The sequence below is a fragment of the Macadamia integrifolia genome, chromosome 8, assembly GCF_013358625.1.
Source record: "Macadamia integrifolia cultivar HAES 741 chromosome 8, SCU_Mint_v3, whole genome shotgun sequence".
Taxonomy (NCBI): domain Eukaryota; kingdom Viridiplantae; phylum Streptophyta; class Magnoliopsida; order Proteales; family Proteaceae; genus Macadamia; species Macadamia integrifolia.
The window spans coordinates 21,126,154-21,143,677 of record NC_056564.1 but is presented as its reverse complement, the minus strand read 5'-3'; the positions used below and the strand labels follow the sequence as shown (position 1 = coordinate 21,143,677).

General features: G+C 38.6%; 1 protein-coding gene across 1 annotated transcript in view; it reads left to right on the top strand.

The window, feature by feature from the left end:
- LOC122086990 (O-fucosyltransferase 29-like) overlaps nt 1-17,524 on the top strand; it is a 19,987-nt gene that overhangs the window by 1,245 nt on the left and 1,218 nt on the right. Inside the window, exons 2-8 of the mRNA XM_042655934.1 lie at nt 603-693; nt 1,234-1,310; nt 5,353-5,441; nt 5,559-5,748; nt 6,347-6,528; nt 11,210-11,312; nt 11,550-11,878. Of these exons, the coding sequence (XP_042511868.1) occupies nt 603-693; nt 1,234-1,310; nt 5,353-5,441; nt 5,559-5,748; nt 6,347-6,528; nt 11,210-11,312; nt 11,550-11,878 (1,061 nt within the window). The remainder of the gene's footprint in view (nt 1-602; nt 694-1,233; nt 1,311-5,352; nt 5,442-5,558; nt 5,749-6,346; nt 6,529-11,209; nt 11,313-11,549; nt 11,879-17,524) is intronic.

Below are 17,524 nucleotides of genomic sequence, written 5' to 3'. Positions count from 1 at the left end.
AAAAAAAAAAAAGAAAAAAAGAAAAAAAGAAGAAGAAGAAGAAATTGTTGTTAACCTGAAGCCTTCCATGTCTTTTGTCACCACTAGATAAGAAATAGAGAAAGATTGTGTCGATAAGCATGCTTTGAAGTTTAAAACTGCAATCTATCAGCTTTATGTTTGAGATTTGGATCATTTTTCAAGTGCAACAGTTTTACTGATGATGCGTATGACTGCAAAATTTTACATTTTTGATGTATCCATATCAATAACCACCTGTCCCCAGACAATCTGAAGTTAACATGCTGTTCTGTGTTTACGTGTCTCAGAGTTATGCAGTATATATCACTTATTCTCCATCTCGTATGTGCTGTCTTGTAGTTCCTAACTGTCTTGAGGACCACTTACGTGGATGAGGATTAGTTTCCATATATTCATCACCTGATTCTTTCTAGCTTTTTGCTTGATCCTTCCTTGTTGTCTAGCTTTTTGCTTGATCCTTCCTTGTTGGTGGATCAAATATGCGTTTTCTGCTAATATTGATGATGAAAAGTTGATTTTACTACTTCATTTGTTGAGCTAATGAACCATAATATAATATCACTGATTTGAAAGTATTTCAGGATGGGATTGATAGTGCAGCAATCAGTATATGGAAATCAAGATCGTCTAATTTCTACTATGGATGTAGTAATAGAGGCCATCATTTTCCTCGTAAGTTATTCCTTGATATTTCTATTTACTTCAGAAGTGCTTTATATGCAGAAATATAGTACATCTTCTTTTACTGCTTTTTAGTTCCCTTTGGCTGCTTCATTTATCTTGACTTCTACTTGTGTAAAGTAAAAGTTTTTTTTTTTTTTGGTTGGGGTGGGGGGGACCGGGGGATGGGCCTGGGGTAATAGTGTAAAGTAAAAGTGAAATCACCGATACTGGCACTGCTTGCATCTTTGACTGTATAAATGTGCATGGGATATATAATGTGAGTCTGGGTGGCCTACTATATGCAGAGAGATCATCTTTCGTATGGTTTTTTCCTTGCTTCATTGTCTTAGTTATTGAGGATTTTTGTATGATTGTAATAAGTATTTTAGTTTTAAGTAATGATATTACCTGCTGTTTATTGGTGGACGAGAAATATTTGTAGGCTACTAGGCTTCTGTTTTCAGGAAGAAAATGATGCATGTTTAAAGACTTTTGATATAGCTTAAATTTTCACTACTAACTTCCCTATTTGCCATACTCTAATTCTAGGTGCTGTACGTGAGCGCGTGTCCAATGGCTATTTGCTAATTGCAACAAGTGGAGGGCTAAACCAACAAAGAACAGGGGTAAGTGGAAGCTTTGTATCATGTGGAACTGTGGAAGGATGTATTGAAGTTTCATCTATTTGTATCAAAATAACCATATGTTTCTCAAATTTGGTTGGATTTTTTTATTCCAGAAAGGATAATAAATGTCTCTATAGAACCATTAAGAGTATATTAAGTGCCTAACATCCTCATCTTGCCAGAAACTTTTCTGCCTATGCTACTAATTCTAGTTTGGAATCTAATATCTACTTTGAGTGCCTGAACAATCTTTATGGGGAATGAGTGTCTAAAATAGCATCTGTGATGCATAACATTATGAAAATCCTTTATGCATTATGAAGCTGATTTAGTGTATTAAGGTTTTGGGTGGTGCTGTCATGCTCAAAATAGATAATACACTTATGTGTTGTCCATCAAGGATGAAGGCAAGATACTTGTTTTGGTGGCTCCCCCTCCCCATCCCCACACCCCCAACCCCCAAAAAAAAAAAAAAAAAAAATGGCTGTTCTTGGTGATTGCTGTTGTGGGGGAACACATAACTGTGCACTTGGCTCATGATGGGCATCAACGATGGGATCTTAGATGGGGAAAAATGTACCATTATGGGAGCTTGAATGAGGGAACTGTACGATGAAGATTTTATTAAAGGAAAGAAGAAAGTCTGCTTAATCGGCTTGAAATTTTGATCTACTTCTAACTGACCAAGCTCAGCCTCCTAATATTTAGGCTAGGCCTCAGCAGGAGATGCCAGACCAATTGTTAACCGGGCTCAGGCAGTCTGGAAGGCTACCAAGACCCATGGTTTATTATAACTCTGTCATGCTTGACCACACGGTAACCAACTGGAAGTTTTAACTTATTTTTTGATTGGCCTGAATTCCGGCTCAAATCCGCTATAGGACCAAGGTTGGTGTTGGAAGGTGACACTGTTGTAGAACTCTGATCAGATGTAATACTGTCGGTAGACAGTTGCTAAGCCCACTGAGGTTCACCATGCTTTGGCCAACATGTATCAACAGTCGGATTACTTTTTCCATAGTTAGTACACTGATGCAGGCCTTGTTCAAGTTGTTTTCCCTTGCCTCTACCACCACCACCACCACCACCACCACGACCTCAACCTCTGCCAAGAAAACCAGCACCACGGCCATGGCCACCACTATTTGAACCAAAGGTTGAATTATCCTTAGAAGAGTAGGGCGGTTCAGATTTGGCGAGGGAGGGAGACACAATGCGTTGAATCTGACAAAACGCCTCATTCATAGATTGTATCTTCTCGGTTGCAAGAAAGAATATTGCTTTTGACTAGCTGCACGTTAGCCCGAGAAACTCTGCCTGCTGAGATTTTAAGACTTCAAGGTCAGTAGACAAAGGCTCATTCGTATACATTGAGCTCCTACCCACGTGCCCTTGAGTGCACCAAAGTAATCACCCACTGACTTACCATTATATTTGAAGGAGGAAAACTTTTCATAGAGATCATTCACTTGAGACATGTTTTTATCCTGAGGAAAACTTTATTTGTGATTGTTCTAGACAGCAGTGTTGTTGAACATAACATTGGCTGCAAGAGACAGCTCCATACTATTCCAAAGCCATACAAGGAGAGCGTCATTCTCACTAGTTCATTCTTTGTACTCCTTAGAGTCTGGGGTTGTTGGATCATGAAGTAAATAGTCCATCTTACGCTTAGCATTGATATATATTTTTACTGCTTGTGCCCAAAGTAAATAATTTGAGCCACCACTAAGCTTGATAGATGTAATTTGGACGATGACAGAGTCCACTGGAGGTTTGGTGTCACCCATTATATATGTGAAGAGAATAGAGATAATCAACAACCAGTCACTAATAGGAGACCACAATAAAGAGCAAACACAGCAGACCAATAGTAGATAAATATATGAAGAAGACTGACCATCAGTAATAGCACCAATAAAGAACCAAATCTGGCTAAAAACAACTGTTCAATAGAAGTCAAAGTCAACCCTTTTTGATGGGTCTCCAAATCTGGTCAGATATAGTAGCCAAATAGAGGATACAAACCACATAATATCGCAATGATCTAAAGGAGAAATAACAATCAGCAGCCAAATAATTCAATTCTGAAATCACAAACCCCAGAAATCCCCCAATTTCAGATATCAGAAAATCCAGGCGTCAGATAGACACCAAACACTGGGCGAAGGACCCTAGTGGATTGTCCCTGAAGTATTTCCAAATTCTGATGGACGGATTCCCAGTTATAGTGAATATCAATCTGTCCAAAACCCTAGGAAAAAGGGGAAACACTTGGGTATTTGGACAGCAATAAACATAAGAAATTAATACTGGTAGAGAAGAAACCCTAAGGAGTCACTGCTGCAAGTAATATGCTTCATGTGCTTGATAACTTTGATGTAGATTCATCTTCCACAGTGATCCATGCAAGGGGGAAAGAAATCAGCAGTATACATTTAAGAAACCCTAGTTTATTTTTGTGTAGTTACCAAACAGGGTTCCATAGAATAGATATGGCAGCATAGTTTGCTGCAAACCACAAAAGGATAGCCCTAGGGACTATCAAAACAGAGATTGAAGAATAGGGGCTGATTAGGAGAGCTCTGATACCATGAAACAATGTAAAACCAGTCCTTAGATGATCACACACACACACACACACAGAGCCCTAGGCTCACAATAGGATTCGTAATACCTCTATCGTGATTATCTAATTACAACTAAACCCACTCAGTAATAAGAACATAACATAAAACCCCACATATACACTGTTAACAGTCATCTTTTGGCTTGTCCTAAAGAAAGGGTGGGACGCACCACTCTCATTAAAGACGTGACTCTCCCTCTCCACTCAATGTCCTCTTTCTCCATTCCCAAAATCATCTGCAAAAAATTGGGGCTAATCACTCGCATACGAATCTCTGGGCGAGATCTGACTCGACTAAGGAAATACCTACTCCGAAAGATCAGAGAAAGAGCAGAAAAAAAAGCGCACAGAGAGAGAGAGAGCCCTACCTCACAATAGGATTCATAATACGTCTATTGTGATTATCTAATTACAAACTAAACCCACTCAGTAATAAGAACATGATATAAAACCCCACACACTACACTGTTAACAGTCATCTTTTGGCTTGTCCTAAAGAAAAAAGAGGGGAGGGGGAAGGGTTCTGCTAAATAAAATCTTTGGCCCCGAGTAGTTAATTCACTCACTGTATTTGAAGTTTCAATATAAATCTTGAAACATGTTATTCATCTTATAATTTGATAGTTCCCAAGAAAAGAAAAAACGTGTCTTTTAACTGAAATCATATTATACACAGAATTTTGATAGCTTCTTTATGACCCTCCCTATTCAAGATTGATATTTTAATAGACATGCCAAGATGGGCTGCTTTATTTTAGCTGCATGGAGGGTTGTCGTGGCCAATCCACCTTTGGATAGATAGGGCATACCCTGTATGTTGGCCACATGATAAAATTTGGTCCATCTCAATCAAACCAATTTCCCACCATGTGCTGAAGTCTTTTTAGACTGAAATTGGACACTAGCGGCAGAGTTTGAGTTCTGCCTTTTGCTCAAGATATGAGCACCACCAAGCTGCAGATTGCATATTTCATTTTGTTTGTTTCCATGTGTTTTAAATGCTTGTTTTTCCTTACGTTTGAATGAATTGTTAACAAAAATTTACTTCATGAAACTACACAAAAACCTGTGTGCTATATATTTGCTGATGCAAAATTACAATTTGTTCAACAAAGCATCAAATTTTGTATGCTTCTTATTGAAAACTTTCCCTATATATGGTGATTTTGGTCAGCTGATATGTTTCACACTGAACGATAACATGAAATGTATTAATGAAAGCTTGAATACTTTTGGTGATGTATATATATTTCTTCTCAGTACCATTCTTTGTGCATCATTCCAATTTTATCATCCACTGTACTATTGCAACATTCCATTATTACCATTACATTTAGAAGCACGATAATTGAATTTTTTACACATTATTCCTTTCTTTATTGTCTTATTTACGTGGAACATTCCTATACTCAGATAACAGATGCAGTAGTTGTTGCACGCATTTTGAATGCTACACTAGTCGTACCAGAGCTGGATCATCATTCCTTCTGGAAAGATGATAGGTAAGTTTCCTCGACTTTATTTTGGTAAAATTTATTAGCTATCAGTTTGTTCTTTGTCTTAATCAATAGTTTCCATTTACTATCGCGTTATGATAGATGGTACCCCTTTGCATGCAGTGATTTTATCAGCATTTTCGATGTTGACTGGTTCATATCTTCTCTAGCAAAGGATGTTACCATCGTAAAAAGAATCCCTGATAAAGTAATGAGATCAATGGAGAAACCTCCATATACAATGCGTGTTCCAAGGAAGTCACCTCCTGAATATTATCTGGATCAAGTGCTGCCAACACTCTTGAGGAGGCGTGTAAGAAGTCCATGAACTTGTCCTGGCAACTTATTTATTACTCATATTCTATGTACTATTTTCATCAATGGATCTTATATGTTCAGTGAAACTATCTGGTATAATTTTTTAAAATGTGCCCTTTGAAGTTCCTAGACCTTAATTTGGTTTGTGGGAGTAATCATGAACTTTCTGTTGGTCTCTCTTCCTTCATGAGGGTTGTGCGATAATGGAGTTGGGTAGTGTTTCTCTTACTGTTCTTGGAACTGTGGCCATAATGTTTGTGTAATTATTTGTCTCTCATCTCAAACAGTACCCCTCCCTCCAATATGATATCACCATTTCTGATATTTTGATCTGGAAGATTGTTCCCTAACAGTTCTGTAATTCCTAAGAAAATAAAATAAAATGAGAAAGTTTCTCCTTGGCAGCATCTGCAAACTATCATCTTGTATGTTAACAGGTTTTCTATGCATCTATTAGGCTGCCATGAACATTTCTGATGTTACTGGATTGTTATGCCAGGATGAGAGTTGCTTTGAACTTTGATTATGCTTTTATTAATAGTAAATTCCATTGTAAAGTTAAGTGAACCAATTCACACTTTGAATATCTGCAGGCTGTTCAGTTGACAAAGTTTGATTACAGGCTTGCAAACAGCCTTGACTATGAACTGCAAAAGCTGCGTTGCCGAGTGAATTATCATGCTTTGAGATTTACAAAGCCTATACGGGAGCTTGGTCAAAAAGTTGTGATAAGAATGTGGAAGATGGCTAAACGTTTCATTGCAGTTCACTTGAGGTATGTGCTGACAAACTAATGGCTGTTGGAATTCTGTGCAAGAATTTATGGCGAGTGAAAAGTATGTCGACGATGGTTTCAAAGATTGGGTTTGGAAATTGAACTGCTGCCCCATAACATAAGAGCAGTGTGATTATAATGGTCGGTTGATGAAAATACTATACTGTAAATATTGTGTTTGTTCACTGTTATGCCTTGTTAAGGATCAGTTTGTTTGACATGGTAAATTTGAGAAAATAATTCAACCCAAAAAAATGAGAAGAGAAAATATGTGCTGTTTCTGATGAACGTCTCTCCTCAAGGATGATCCCCACCCCGCCTCTTTTAATTACATTTAGGGTGACCTATTCTATTTAATTGTATGCCTTTTTTGGCTCCATTGTGATCAATTGGTCACTGGTTCGAGTGATGCAGATTAATAACCAAAATAAGCTTGTTTTATTAGGAATAAGCCTAGGGTTGGGTTGTATATGTGTTGGGCCTTCAGTCCATGTGGTTTGGAGTGTTTTGGGCCATTTTTATGGGTCTAAAAGAGGGGCTCTAATATTGAGTACGGGATTACTAGTTAGTTTCCTTTTTTCATTGGCTTCCTTTTTAGTTGGATTTTGATGGGGTTAATTAGTTTCTAATTTCAGTACCTAGTTAGTTTCTAATTCCAGTTGTTTTATTTCTTAGTTTACTTCTCCAAATTTAGTAACTAGATGTTAGTAATCTTTATTTTTGTTTTTTAGTAACTTTGAAGTTACTAAATTGTAATTACCCCCCCCATCATTATTATAAATAAAAGAGAGCTATCATTAGTAGAGCCACGATTTATGAATAAAAAAAAAAGAAGCTTGCTGCTATGTCTCTGCTGGGACTGCTGTGTGTTTGATCACGGTGGAAGGGAGTGGTGTTTGATTCATTCGACTCCTTGCGGTGGGAAGCGCGAGAGGATCTACTGCAAGTGTTTTCTCTCTTCTTCAAGGCTATTTACAAGGTTCTTTTATGGTTCTACAAGCTAGGTAATAGATCTGGTCTTTTCTTAATTTATGGTTCTGGAACTCCTAGATTTCTTCTATTCGATCCTTCATTGATCAGACTACCCAACCACCTGATGAATCCCATCTTTTGGTTGAGTATGATACCTAATGAGAGGATGGTTCGATACTAATTTGGAGGACATCAGACCAGGGATTTGATTGTTATGAAGTTTTTTCCTATTCTGGCCGATTCTGGTTAGTTCAGATTCCGCCCAGAAATTTGAGTCGACCTGTTTTGAATATTGCTGATTGGTTGCTGGTTTATTCTTCATTGTTTTAGTCCCGTTAGTTGGTGATTTAAGTCCTAAGGGTTGCTACTGATTTAACCCTTAATAGTATTGCCTATTGGAATCAATAATAGCCTGCTGGACTATGATATATTATTCTGATTTTTCTGTTATGTTGATGGGCTGGTTTTGGTTGTTCTTTGTTTAAAAGTTCTTGCAGTTGAGACTTGATTTAACCCCCTATCCTAGTCTACATTAAGTGGTATTAGAGCATGGCTGAGAACAACACCCCTACCCTAGTTTCTCTTATGGAGATGCTATAGAATGTGAGAACTGAGATGAAGGCTGAACAACAAGCTTTGCGGATTGAACTGAATGTAAGGTTGTTGGCTATGGGGACCCAAACACGACAACATACCCGTGCTTCTCATTCACCACCTGAGTGGAAGCCCCATTGAATGTAACTGCTTAGTTAGCTAACAGAAGACCTATCCCTAATCTAAGAGGACCATAGAGGGTTCCTGTAGTGCAACTTACTTTTGAAGAATATATGAGAGGTTACTTTGACAATGAACGACCTACATATCATAGACACTCAAGAGATTCACAGAAGGTCAAGTTTGACCTCAAGGAGTATGATGCTATATATGACCCTCAAGTGTGTTATGATTGGATAGTTGCATTGGATAACTACTATGACTACTATGACCTATCTGAGGAATGAAAAATTAAAGTAGCTCGTGGTAAGCTAGTTGAGGTTGCTTGTGATTGGTGGAGAACCTATGAGCATGAACTGGAAGACCGTGGTAGAGAACCTACTACATGGGAGGAGATGAAGCAAGAACTGTCTGGCAAGTACTTGCCACGTAACTTTAAGGCTCACATACAAGACTAGCTGAACTCTCTTCGTCAGGGAATATGATTGTGGCAGAGTATATGAACAAATTTGATACACTTTATTCTTGCACAAGCATTAGGGAGAATGAGAGCCAATTACTTTCTCGGTTTCGACTGGGATTGCAAGCTGAAATTAATAGGGGAATTGGTGTTGCTAATGTGTATACGGTGAGAGATTGCTTTGACAAGGCTCTTCGAGTAGAGGAACTTATAGCACAGCCATGTAGAAGGTTTGGTTCCCAAGTTGGGGAGGTCAAGTAAAATTTTTTAGCCACTAAACCTAACACTTTAGCACCCTCAAGAGCCACAACTCCTCTAGGTGAAGTGAAGATACCTCTATTCAAACCAAAAGAACTTGAAGTCAAGGTTCACACTGAAGAGATAGTTCTTGAAGCTTCAAAGATAGAATGTCAAGAGATAGAAGATTCAACTGAAGAGTTCTACATTGAAGAGAGCATAGTAGACAAGACTGAAGCCATGGAAGATGCGTTAGTGGTTGAGATCACTCCACAACAAGTCCTTGAGATTCATGATGACAAGGAAGTGTTTGTTCCTCCAACCCTTGATGAGAAGGTTACCAACATTGACGACTCTATGCACACGGCATTCACAGTTTTCACAGTCGGTATTGATTCAAAGGTTGAGCATATAGAGTTTGTTATGTCATCATGGTTCTTTGAAGAGAGAGCTCCACGCCCTGAAGACTACCTTCCAAAAGTCTACAAGCAACCTAAAATCTGTTTGGGAACGGTTACAATTGCACCTTCCAAAAGTCTACAAGCAACCTGAAATCTATTTGGGAACGGTTACAATAGCTATTCACATGTTCCCACCTCATCACTGCAAAATTCGATGATGATTTTTTTCAAGATGGGGAGAGTTGATGCAGATTAATAACCAAAATAAGCTTGTTTTATTAGGAATAAGCCTAGGGTTGGGTTGTATATGTGTTGGGCCTTCAGTCCATGTGGTTTGGAGTGTTTTGGGCTACTTTTATGAGTCTAAAAGAGGGACTCTAATATTGAGTGCGGGATTACTAGTTAGTTTCTTTTTGAGTTGGGTTTTGATGGGGTTAATTAGTTTCTAATTTCAGTACCTAGTTAGTTTCTAATTTTCAGTCATAAGTCAGTTTCTAATTCCAGTTATTTTATTTCCTAGTTTACTTTTTCAGATTTAGTAACTAGATGTTAGTAATCTTTATTTTTGTTTTTTTGTAACTTTGAAGTTACTAAATTGTAATCACCCCCCATCATTATTATAAACAAAGGAGGGCTCTCATTAGTAGAGCCACGATTTATGAATAAAAAAAAAGAAGCTTGTTGCTATGTCTCTGCTGAGACTGCTGTGTGTTTGATCACAGTGGAAGGGAGTGGTGTTTGATCCATTCGACTTCTTGCGGTGGGAAGCCCGGGAGGATCTACTACAAGTGTTTTCTTCTCCTTCAAGTGTTTTCTCTCTTCTTCAAGGCTATTTACAAGGTTCTTTTATGGTTCTACAAGCTCGGTAACAGATCTGGTCTATTCTTAATTTATGGTTCTGGAACTCCCAGATATCTTCTATTCGATCCTTCACTGATCAGACTACCCAACCACCTGGTGAATCCCATCTTCTGGTCGAGTATGATACCTAATGAGAGGATGGTTCAATCCTAATTTGGAGGACATCCGGCCAGGGATTTGATTGTTATGAAGTTTTTCCCTATTCTGGCCGATTCTGGTTAGTTCAGATTCTGCCCAGAAACTTGAGTCGATCTGTTTTGAATATTGTTGATTGGTTGCTGGTTTATTCTTCATTGTTTTAGTCTCGTTAGTTGGTGATGGTGATTTAAGTCCTAAGGGTTGCTTCTGATTTGACCATCAATAGTATTGCCTATTGGAATCAATATTAGCCTGCTGGACTATGATATATTATTCTGATTTTTCTGTTATGTTGATGGGCTGGTTTTGGTTGTTCTTTGGTTTAAAAGTTCCTGCAATTGAGACGTGGTTTAACCCCCTATTCTAGTCTACATTATCGAGTCAGGAAATAGCCTCTCCACGAAGAGGGGGTAAGGTTGTGTACATTATGACCCTCCCTAGACCCTGCAGTGGCGGGAGCCTCGTGTATTGGGTATGCCCTTGTTTATATATCTATGTTATTTATTTATTTATTTTTATTATTTTTTTTATATGTAGATCTTTAGTGATGCGTTTGACAAATACATTGGCTTCTCATTTATGGGCAAAAATCGTTTTTTGAAACTCTTAACAATGTTCCATAAATAGAAAGAACCTTTAATTTCACAATATAGGATGTATACCCCTTCATCTTTCCTGTAATTATTTTCCCCCCACCCCTCTTTTTCTTAATGGAATCCTTTATTTTTAATTTAAGGCTGGTCTGGAAATATTCATTACTTTGATGAATGGTCCAGATGTATCAGGGTCACCTAGGAAACCGTGACATCTTGAGCTTTAGATTTTGGTATATATTTATATTTTTTTATCTTTCTACTCTTCTTAGTGGTATGTAATTTTCCCTTTACCTTATTGGCAGGTTTGAATCTGATATGTTGGCATTTTCTGGTTGTTACTATGGTGGAGGTGACAAGGAACGAAATGAACTAAGCCAAATCAGGAAGCAGTGGCCAACACTCCCTGTAAGACCCTTTTAGGGAGGATATTTTAGCTGTTTGTTGGGCATTGTGGGAGGATAGCTTTTTTCATTTTGGCTTTAGATTCAAACTGATTACAGATTTTTTGCTTGTGGAATTTTTTTCCCCTTATGCTTGTCCATCTTTTTATTTTATTTTAATTTGAATTTTCTTGTCGTTTATCAAAGAATTTCTTGCTATCAATTATATAAAGTGTAATTATATTTCGCTTTCATTCCTCAGACTTTGAGCCCTGAGGAAGAGCGCAAACGAGGAAAATGTCCACTTACTCCTCACGAAGTGGGTCTCATGCTGAGGGCACTGGGTTTTGGAAATGATACCTATCTCTATGTTGCATCTGGAGAAATATATGGTGGAGAAGAGACTCTGCAGCCCCTCAGAGACCTATTCCCAAATTTCTACACCAAGGAGATGCTTGCTGGTGAAGAGTTGAAACCCTTCCTTCCCTTCTCGTCTCGCCTTGCTGCCATTGACTACATTGTATGTGACGAGAGTGATGTTTTTGTCACCAACAACAATGGCAATATGGCCAAGATTCTTGCTGGTCGACGGTGAGGAACTGAAACCCATGATCTTAGTTGCTTCTGTTTCTTTTGAGGAGCTACTTTGTGTGAGTTTAGACGAAGATTTCATTTTCTAAAAAGTAGAAAATTTGGCTAAATTTAGTTTGAAACTTTCATAAGGATATGCTGATTCACCATGGTCTACTTTGATAGCTAAATCCATCAGAATGATGTACAAGATGTTGAGACAGCATGAAGCACAGGCATGATTATGGTCAGTGAAATAGGGTCATGTGGGCATAAGTGTTAGAATGTAGGGGTACTCTGGCTATTTGGCTTTCTAAGAACCAATAATATCATTGAGTGACAGAGGTCGTAACTCTCTTAACTTGTTCTTGCAATCTCTCCTCTCCTCTTCTTCTCCTCGTCACTTTCTTGTTCAACTCATAAGTACAACTTGGCATCAAAGCTTCAGGTTCACAGGTTTGAGAGTTGATTAAGGAAGTCAACACTGTTCTGCTCTCTCACCTTGGAGCCCTAGAGTATTAAAGGGTTCCAAAGAAGAGAACAGCATGTGAGCATCTGAATCAATACCCTAAGCATCACATTTGAAGAATTGTTGGTGGATTTGATGTCGTCTAATTTCAAATGAACGAAGATCTTGGCCAGAATAGCACTTCCGCAAACTCTGGGAACCAGTTTTCTTTTTCCTCGTATCGGTTGGAGATGAAACTAGGACCATTTGAGTCACCCTAGGGTCCCATCTAATTAACTTCTACTCTCAGCTGGTAATACTTAGCTATGTTTCTCTGTAGCCTGAAACTCTGTAAGTTATTCTGCTGCCAGAGCTGCAAATACTTGTTTTCATGCTCTGGGTAGGTTATATTGGCTAGTAGATGACTATGATAATTGAAGATCGAATGTTGTGATAACCTTGTGTTTATGCCTGGAAATGGTTATTTGGTTGGAAACTCTACTCTATGTGTTCTTGGTATCTTTTGTTAACCGGAAGTAAATATTCTGCTGTTGGGAAGAAAATTGGGCACAGTGTGAACTCCCCACCTGGTTTGGGTATCCAACTAGATTCTTCAACTGGTGTACAAGTCATGCCAACCCCAATTTGTTTGTTCCTGAGAGTACAAATAGTCAGATGTCCTTTGTCTAATTGGACAACACCAACTTTCTTGATTGGCCTCATTCTATGAGATTATCCCTGAGAAGTTGTGGGAAGTTGGGGTACATAAATGGTGAAATCAAGGCTCCAAGTCTCAGTGACCTTACCTACTGTGAAGAGAAGAGAGGAAAAGAGAGTGAGCGAGTCCTGCGATTTAAGCAAGAGAATCCCAATCAATTAGATTTGGGTTGCCCACCTTCATTCATTAAATAGATCAGCCATTACAAGTCTTACTAGAAATAGGACAAATCAAAACAGAATAGGAAACTAATACTAGCTGCAAACTCCTAATAGAACTCAGTCCCAATAGGACTAGGACAGTCCTAAGGGGACTAAGGAAAACCCCAAGGGAGGAGTTTGCGACTTGCGCAAGACTCCTCCCCTCTCACGAGACACTTCTAACACCTACCAAAGAGGACAAAGAACTCCACAGTAATGATATGGCTGATTTTCTCTATAAAGCCCAAAATAGGTCAACAATTTATAAGGAAATGGACATTTCACCTTGCCTCATATTTGGGATAATGTTGCTAGTACCTTTGACAAAGTGGGTCATTCAATAAAAGTCCATTTTCTTTAAAAGGTCATCACTATGAGGCAAGGTGATATGTCCATTTCAAAATATTATAACAAAGTGATAGGCCTTTGGGAGCAGTGTGATTATTATATAGACCTCCGGTTATTTAACCCAGAGGATGAGGCATCAGGGTCCATAGAACTTAATGAGGAACGTATATTAATCTTTCTCAGAGTTTGAACCCTAAAATATCAATCGATCAGAGTTTAGATCTTGGGTAAGGTTCCTCTTCTATCTGTGGATGGAGTTTGGGGGTACTTACAAAGTGAAGAAACTCATCAGGTAACTATGTAAATGAACCCCCTCTCTCAAGAAAGCCACTCTCACCTCCACTACACAAAAGATTTGACATGGTGGTGGGAGAGGAAGATGTGGTGGTTGTGGAGAGGATAAAGATATGCTTAAAAGTGAGCACTGTGGCAAATTTAGACATACCAAGGAAACTTGTTGGGACCTTCATGGTCGCCCACCTAAATATGCACCTTGGTGGTACACGAGGTGGCTGGACAAGGGGAGCACAAGCAAATTCTGTTGTCACTGATAATGACTCTTCTGGAAATGCTTCCACTATGAAGGGGACCACATACAGATGGTTGTTCCCTCGACAAAGAAGATAGTGCAGCATTCTATCAGTTATGCCTCAGCTGGACAGCTCCACATCTCCTGCTAGCTCCTTATTTGCTTAGTCAGGTACCTCGACCTCAACTGTTCATTCGTTTGCTTCAGTTGCAGACCATATGACTGGTGCGTCGTCCTCTATTCTCTTGGGTTATTGATTTCGGTGCTACAAACAGATAATTGTGTTAAAGTTTATGTATTAGGGGTACTTTGGGAACTAGTGTACTTGCTTGTTGCCCTATATTTTATTTTTCCGTTTTCACTCCCTAGGGAGGTGTATGTAATTCATCCTAGTGATGTAATATGGGTGGGAACAGCTCTCTCTCTCTCTCTCTCTTCTCCATACAATTGCACTCATCCCTCTCTCTTCTTCTTCTTCCTTATCCTCCTTCTCTTCTTCTCTCACCTTGATCATTGCTTATTTATAACTGACTGGTATGTCACTATGTCACATTGCTTTGATTCTTACTCTGTTCAGGTAGGGATTAAAGTTAGGGTTGTTGATGGCTCCTTGTCATCCATTTCTGGGAATGGAAGTATATATGTCACCTCGACCTTAGTTCTTGACTCTGTGCTTCATGTTCCCAACTTTGCTACTAGCCTCCTCTCTCCATTTCTGGGAATGGAAGTATATAATTCAGGGATTTGATATCAGTAAATCCATGAATTGTAGTGTCACCTTTTTTCCTTGTCATTGCTTGTTTTAGGATTTGGTCAATGATTGGTAGTTGAATTGAGGAGCGTGGGCTCTATATTCTTGATCCCAGACCATCCCTTGTGAAAGAAGCTCAATCATATGTTTGTGGAAGCAGTGAGAATAGTTCTATAATGTTTGGGCCATCCTTTTTTTCTGTGCGTGTTATGAAAAAAAAAACAGTTTCCTCATTCATTCTCTTATGTCTAGTTCTCATGTGTTTCAATATGAATCTTGTCAATTTGCAAAACATTGCAAACCTCATTACTCTTATCATGGTAATAGATCCAATGCTCCATTTCATATCATCCATTTTGATGTTTGGGGACCAGTTCCCACTACTTCCCTACCTGGGACTAACTCTTGAAGCATAAGTTTGATGTAAATGATGCCTTTTTAAATTTTTATCAGATGGTCTTTACTTAGTTTGACACTAAACTCAAAATTGTATCTCTGATAAATGGGGATAGTACATGTTTAGGGGGAATTTTTTTTCAATGGTAATGGTATTCTCCTTTTTGTATCTATGAGATCGAGTGTGGAATTCTGTTTACTCACTTGAAATTGAGCTTCCGTTTTCTCCGTTGTTCTTATTTTCATCCAGGATTGGAAATCTTGTATTTTATATATCCATATGATTGAGTTTTTAGGTTTACAAGATAGTGTAAAAAGAAGTTGTGGACACACCTCAACAAAATGGGGTGGCTGAACAGAAGAATCACCATTTATTAGAATTCACCTAGGGTCTATTGTTCGGCATGCATGTTCCCAAAAACTTTTGGTCTTAGGCCTTGCTTGCAGCCACACATATCTTATAAATCGTATTCCCTCAAGTATCCTTGGCTCCAAATCTCTTTGGAAATCTTATCTCCCCATGTCTATGCTTTTCCTACTCCTCCCAAAGTGTTTGGATGTATGTGTTACGTTCATATCCGTAAATCTAATCTTGCCAAATTAGATCCTCGAGCTTTTTTCAAGCAGCCCCTTTTTTAGAGAGGATTGGAGAGTTCTAGACTCATTGGGACTTTCTCCTGGACTGAATTGCCCGTACATTTCCAAGGACTTACACTGGGACTCTTTTCAAGAGATTAAATGCACCTTACATTTTCAAGGTCCTTCACAACTTACAATGAAACCAACCTATTGACATCCCCAAGACTTTACAACTTTAGAGGTCTAGATGCAACGAACTAGTTAAATTCGTAGGGCCTTTTATTCTTTATATATGGGCTGTCAAAATAGGCCCATCACATCAGAAAAATATTAAAATACTAAGCCTATGGCCTACATAACCCATTAGGCTACTTTTTTAACTCATTAGATTTGAATTTGGGCTTGTTCTGGCGTGAATACTTGTGCTGGAACCTGTCTTGATCTACATTAGCAAATAGAACTTATCGTCGGTCAAAAACTGATTAAGCGGTTGATAAATGATAACAAGCCTTAACTTGCCACGGACTTGTCCAGAAACGCCTCACATGCCCATGCAGAATTAGAGAACTCAATGAGTCATTGCTCTTGTAATTCTTGAACTTTTGGAAGAGCAAGTTTGAGGTGATCAAGATTAATTCTGTAGATGCCTTGGGGGACTGATGTCCTCATTTTTCTTGAAAGGAAGATGATAAAATAATCAGGATTATACCACAAGGGGGAGGAACATTTCTACAGGAATTCTGTATGGGAATCTGCGCATGAAAGTTTAATCACGTGGTCTTGTTTATCTGTAAAAAAGTGAGTAGAAATTCCGAACAAAGTCCAATGAAGGGCTTAGGACTTATAACTAACCTTATTGAAGACCATTGCAGCTGTGAAATATTCTGAAGGATGGATATCAAAGACAATGAGATCTTTTACGGGCAAGGTCGAGCCATAGTATTTGTGCTGGATTAACAGAGATGGGAACAAGTGGATGATTTGAGTAATGGCAAACCTTTCTCCATTGGCAGCACAGAAATACTCCACACAGGGCTTCCATTATGATTAAGGCCATAGATTGGGATTGATGATGGAAGCAGCCGCGCAAGTATTAAAAAAGAAAAAAAAAAAGGGATGACTGAAACGGGCTTAACATACTTGTCAATTATGGCCACCTTGAGGCAAGGATCCTCATGGTGAATAGTGCATACATAGGTCCAAAGATGTCATCACTACTGTCTGAGGAAGTGTCAGATGCATAAGAATGAGTAATTGATTGTACACGAAGATTCTTCAGTAGGCTAATCTTGAAGATCGTCATTCTGGTCTCTGAGGTACCACAAGGAAACTGAACTATCTTCTGTTTAATGGATCGTGAGGAGGAAATGCTGTATCTTTGAATGTTCTGAGTCTTAAAGCAGACTATCATACTGGATGGGGACTGGGGAGAGAGTGAGAAGGGGGTGGAAGTGGAATGTTGAAGGTCTCTCATTTAATGAAACTCATCTACACTACAAGTTTTTGGAGGTTACAAACATGGCATTATGTCTACTAGTAAATTAATTTCTGATTTTCATTGCTTGAAAGAAAGGAAGGCTTTGTGTTGGACCCTGTGGTGAATACCTTTTTGAAACTAACCAAATAGAGCCCCTTGGAACTTTTTACATTTACAACGTGTGTTTAATGGTTGAAGGGGTTTTTTTTTTTTTTTTTTTT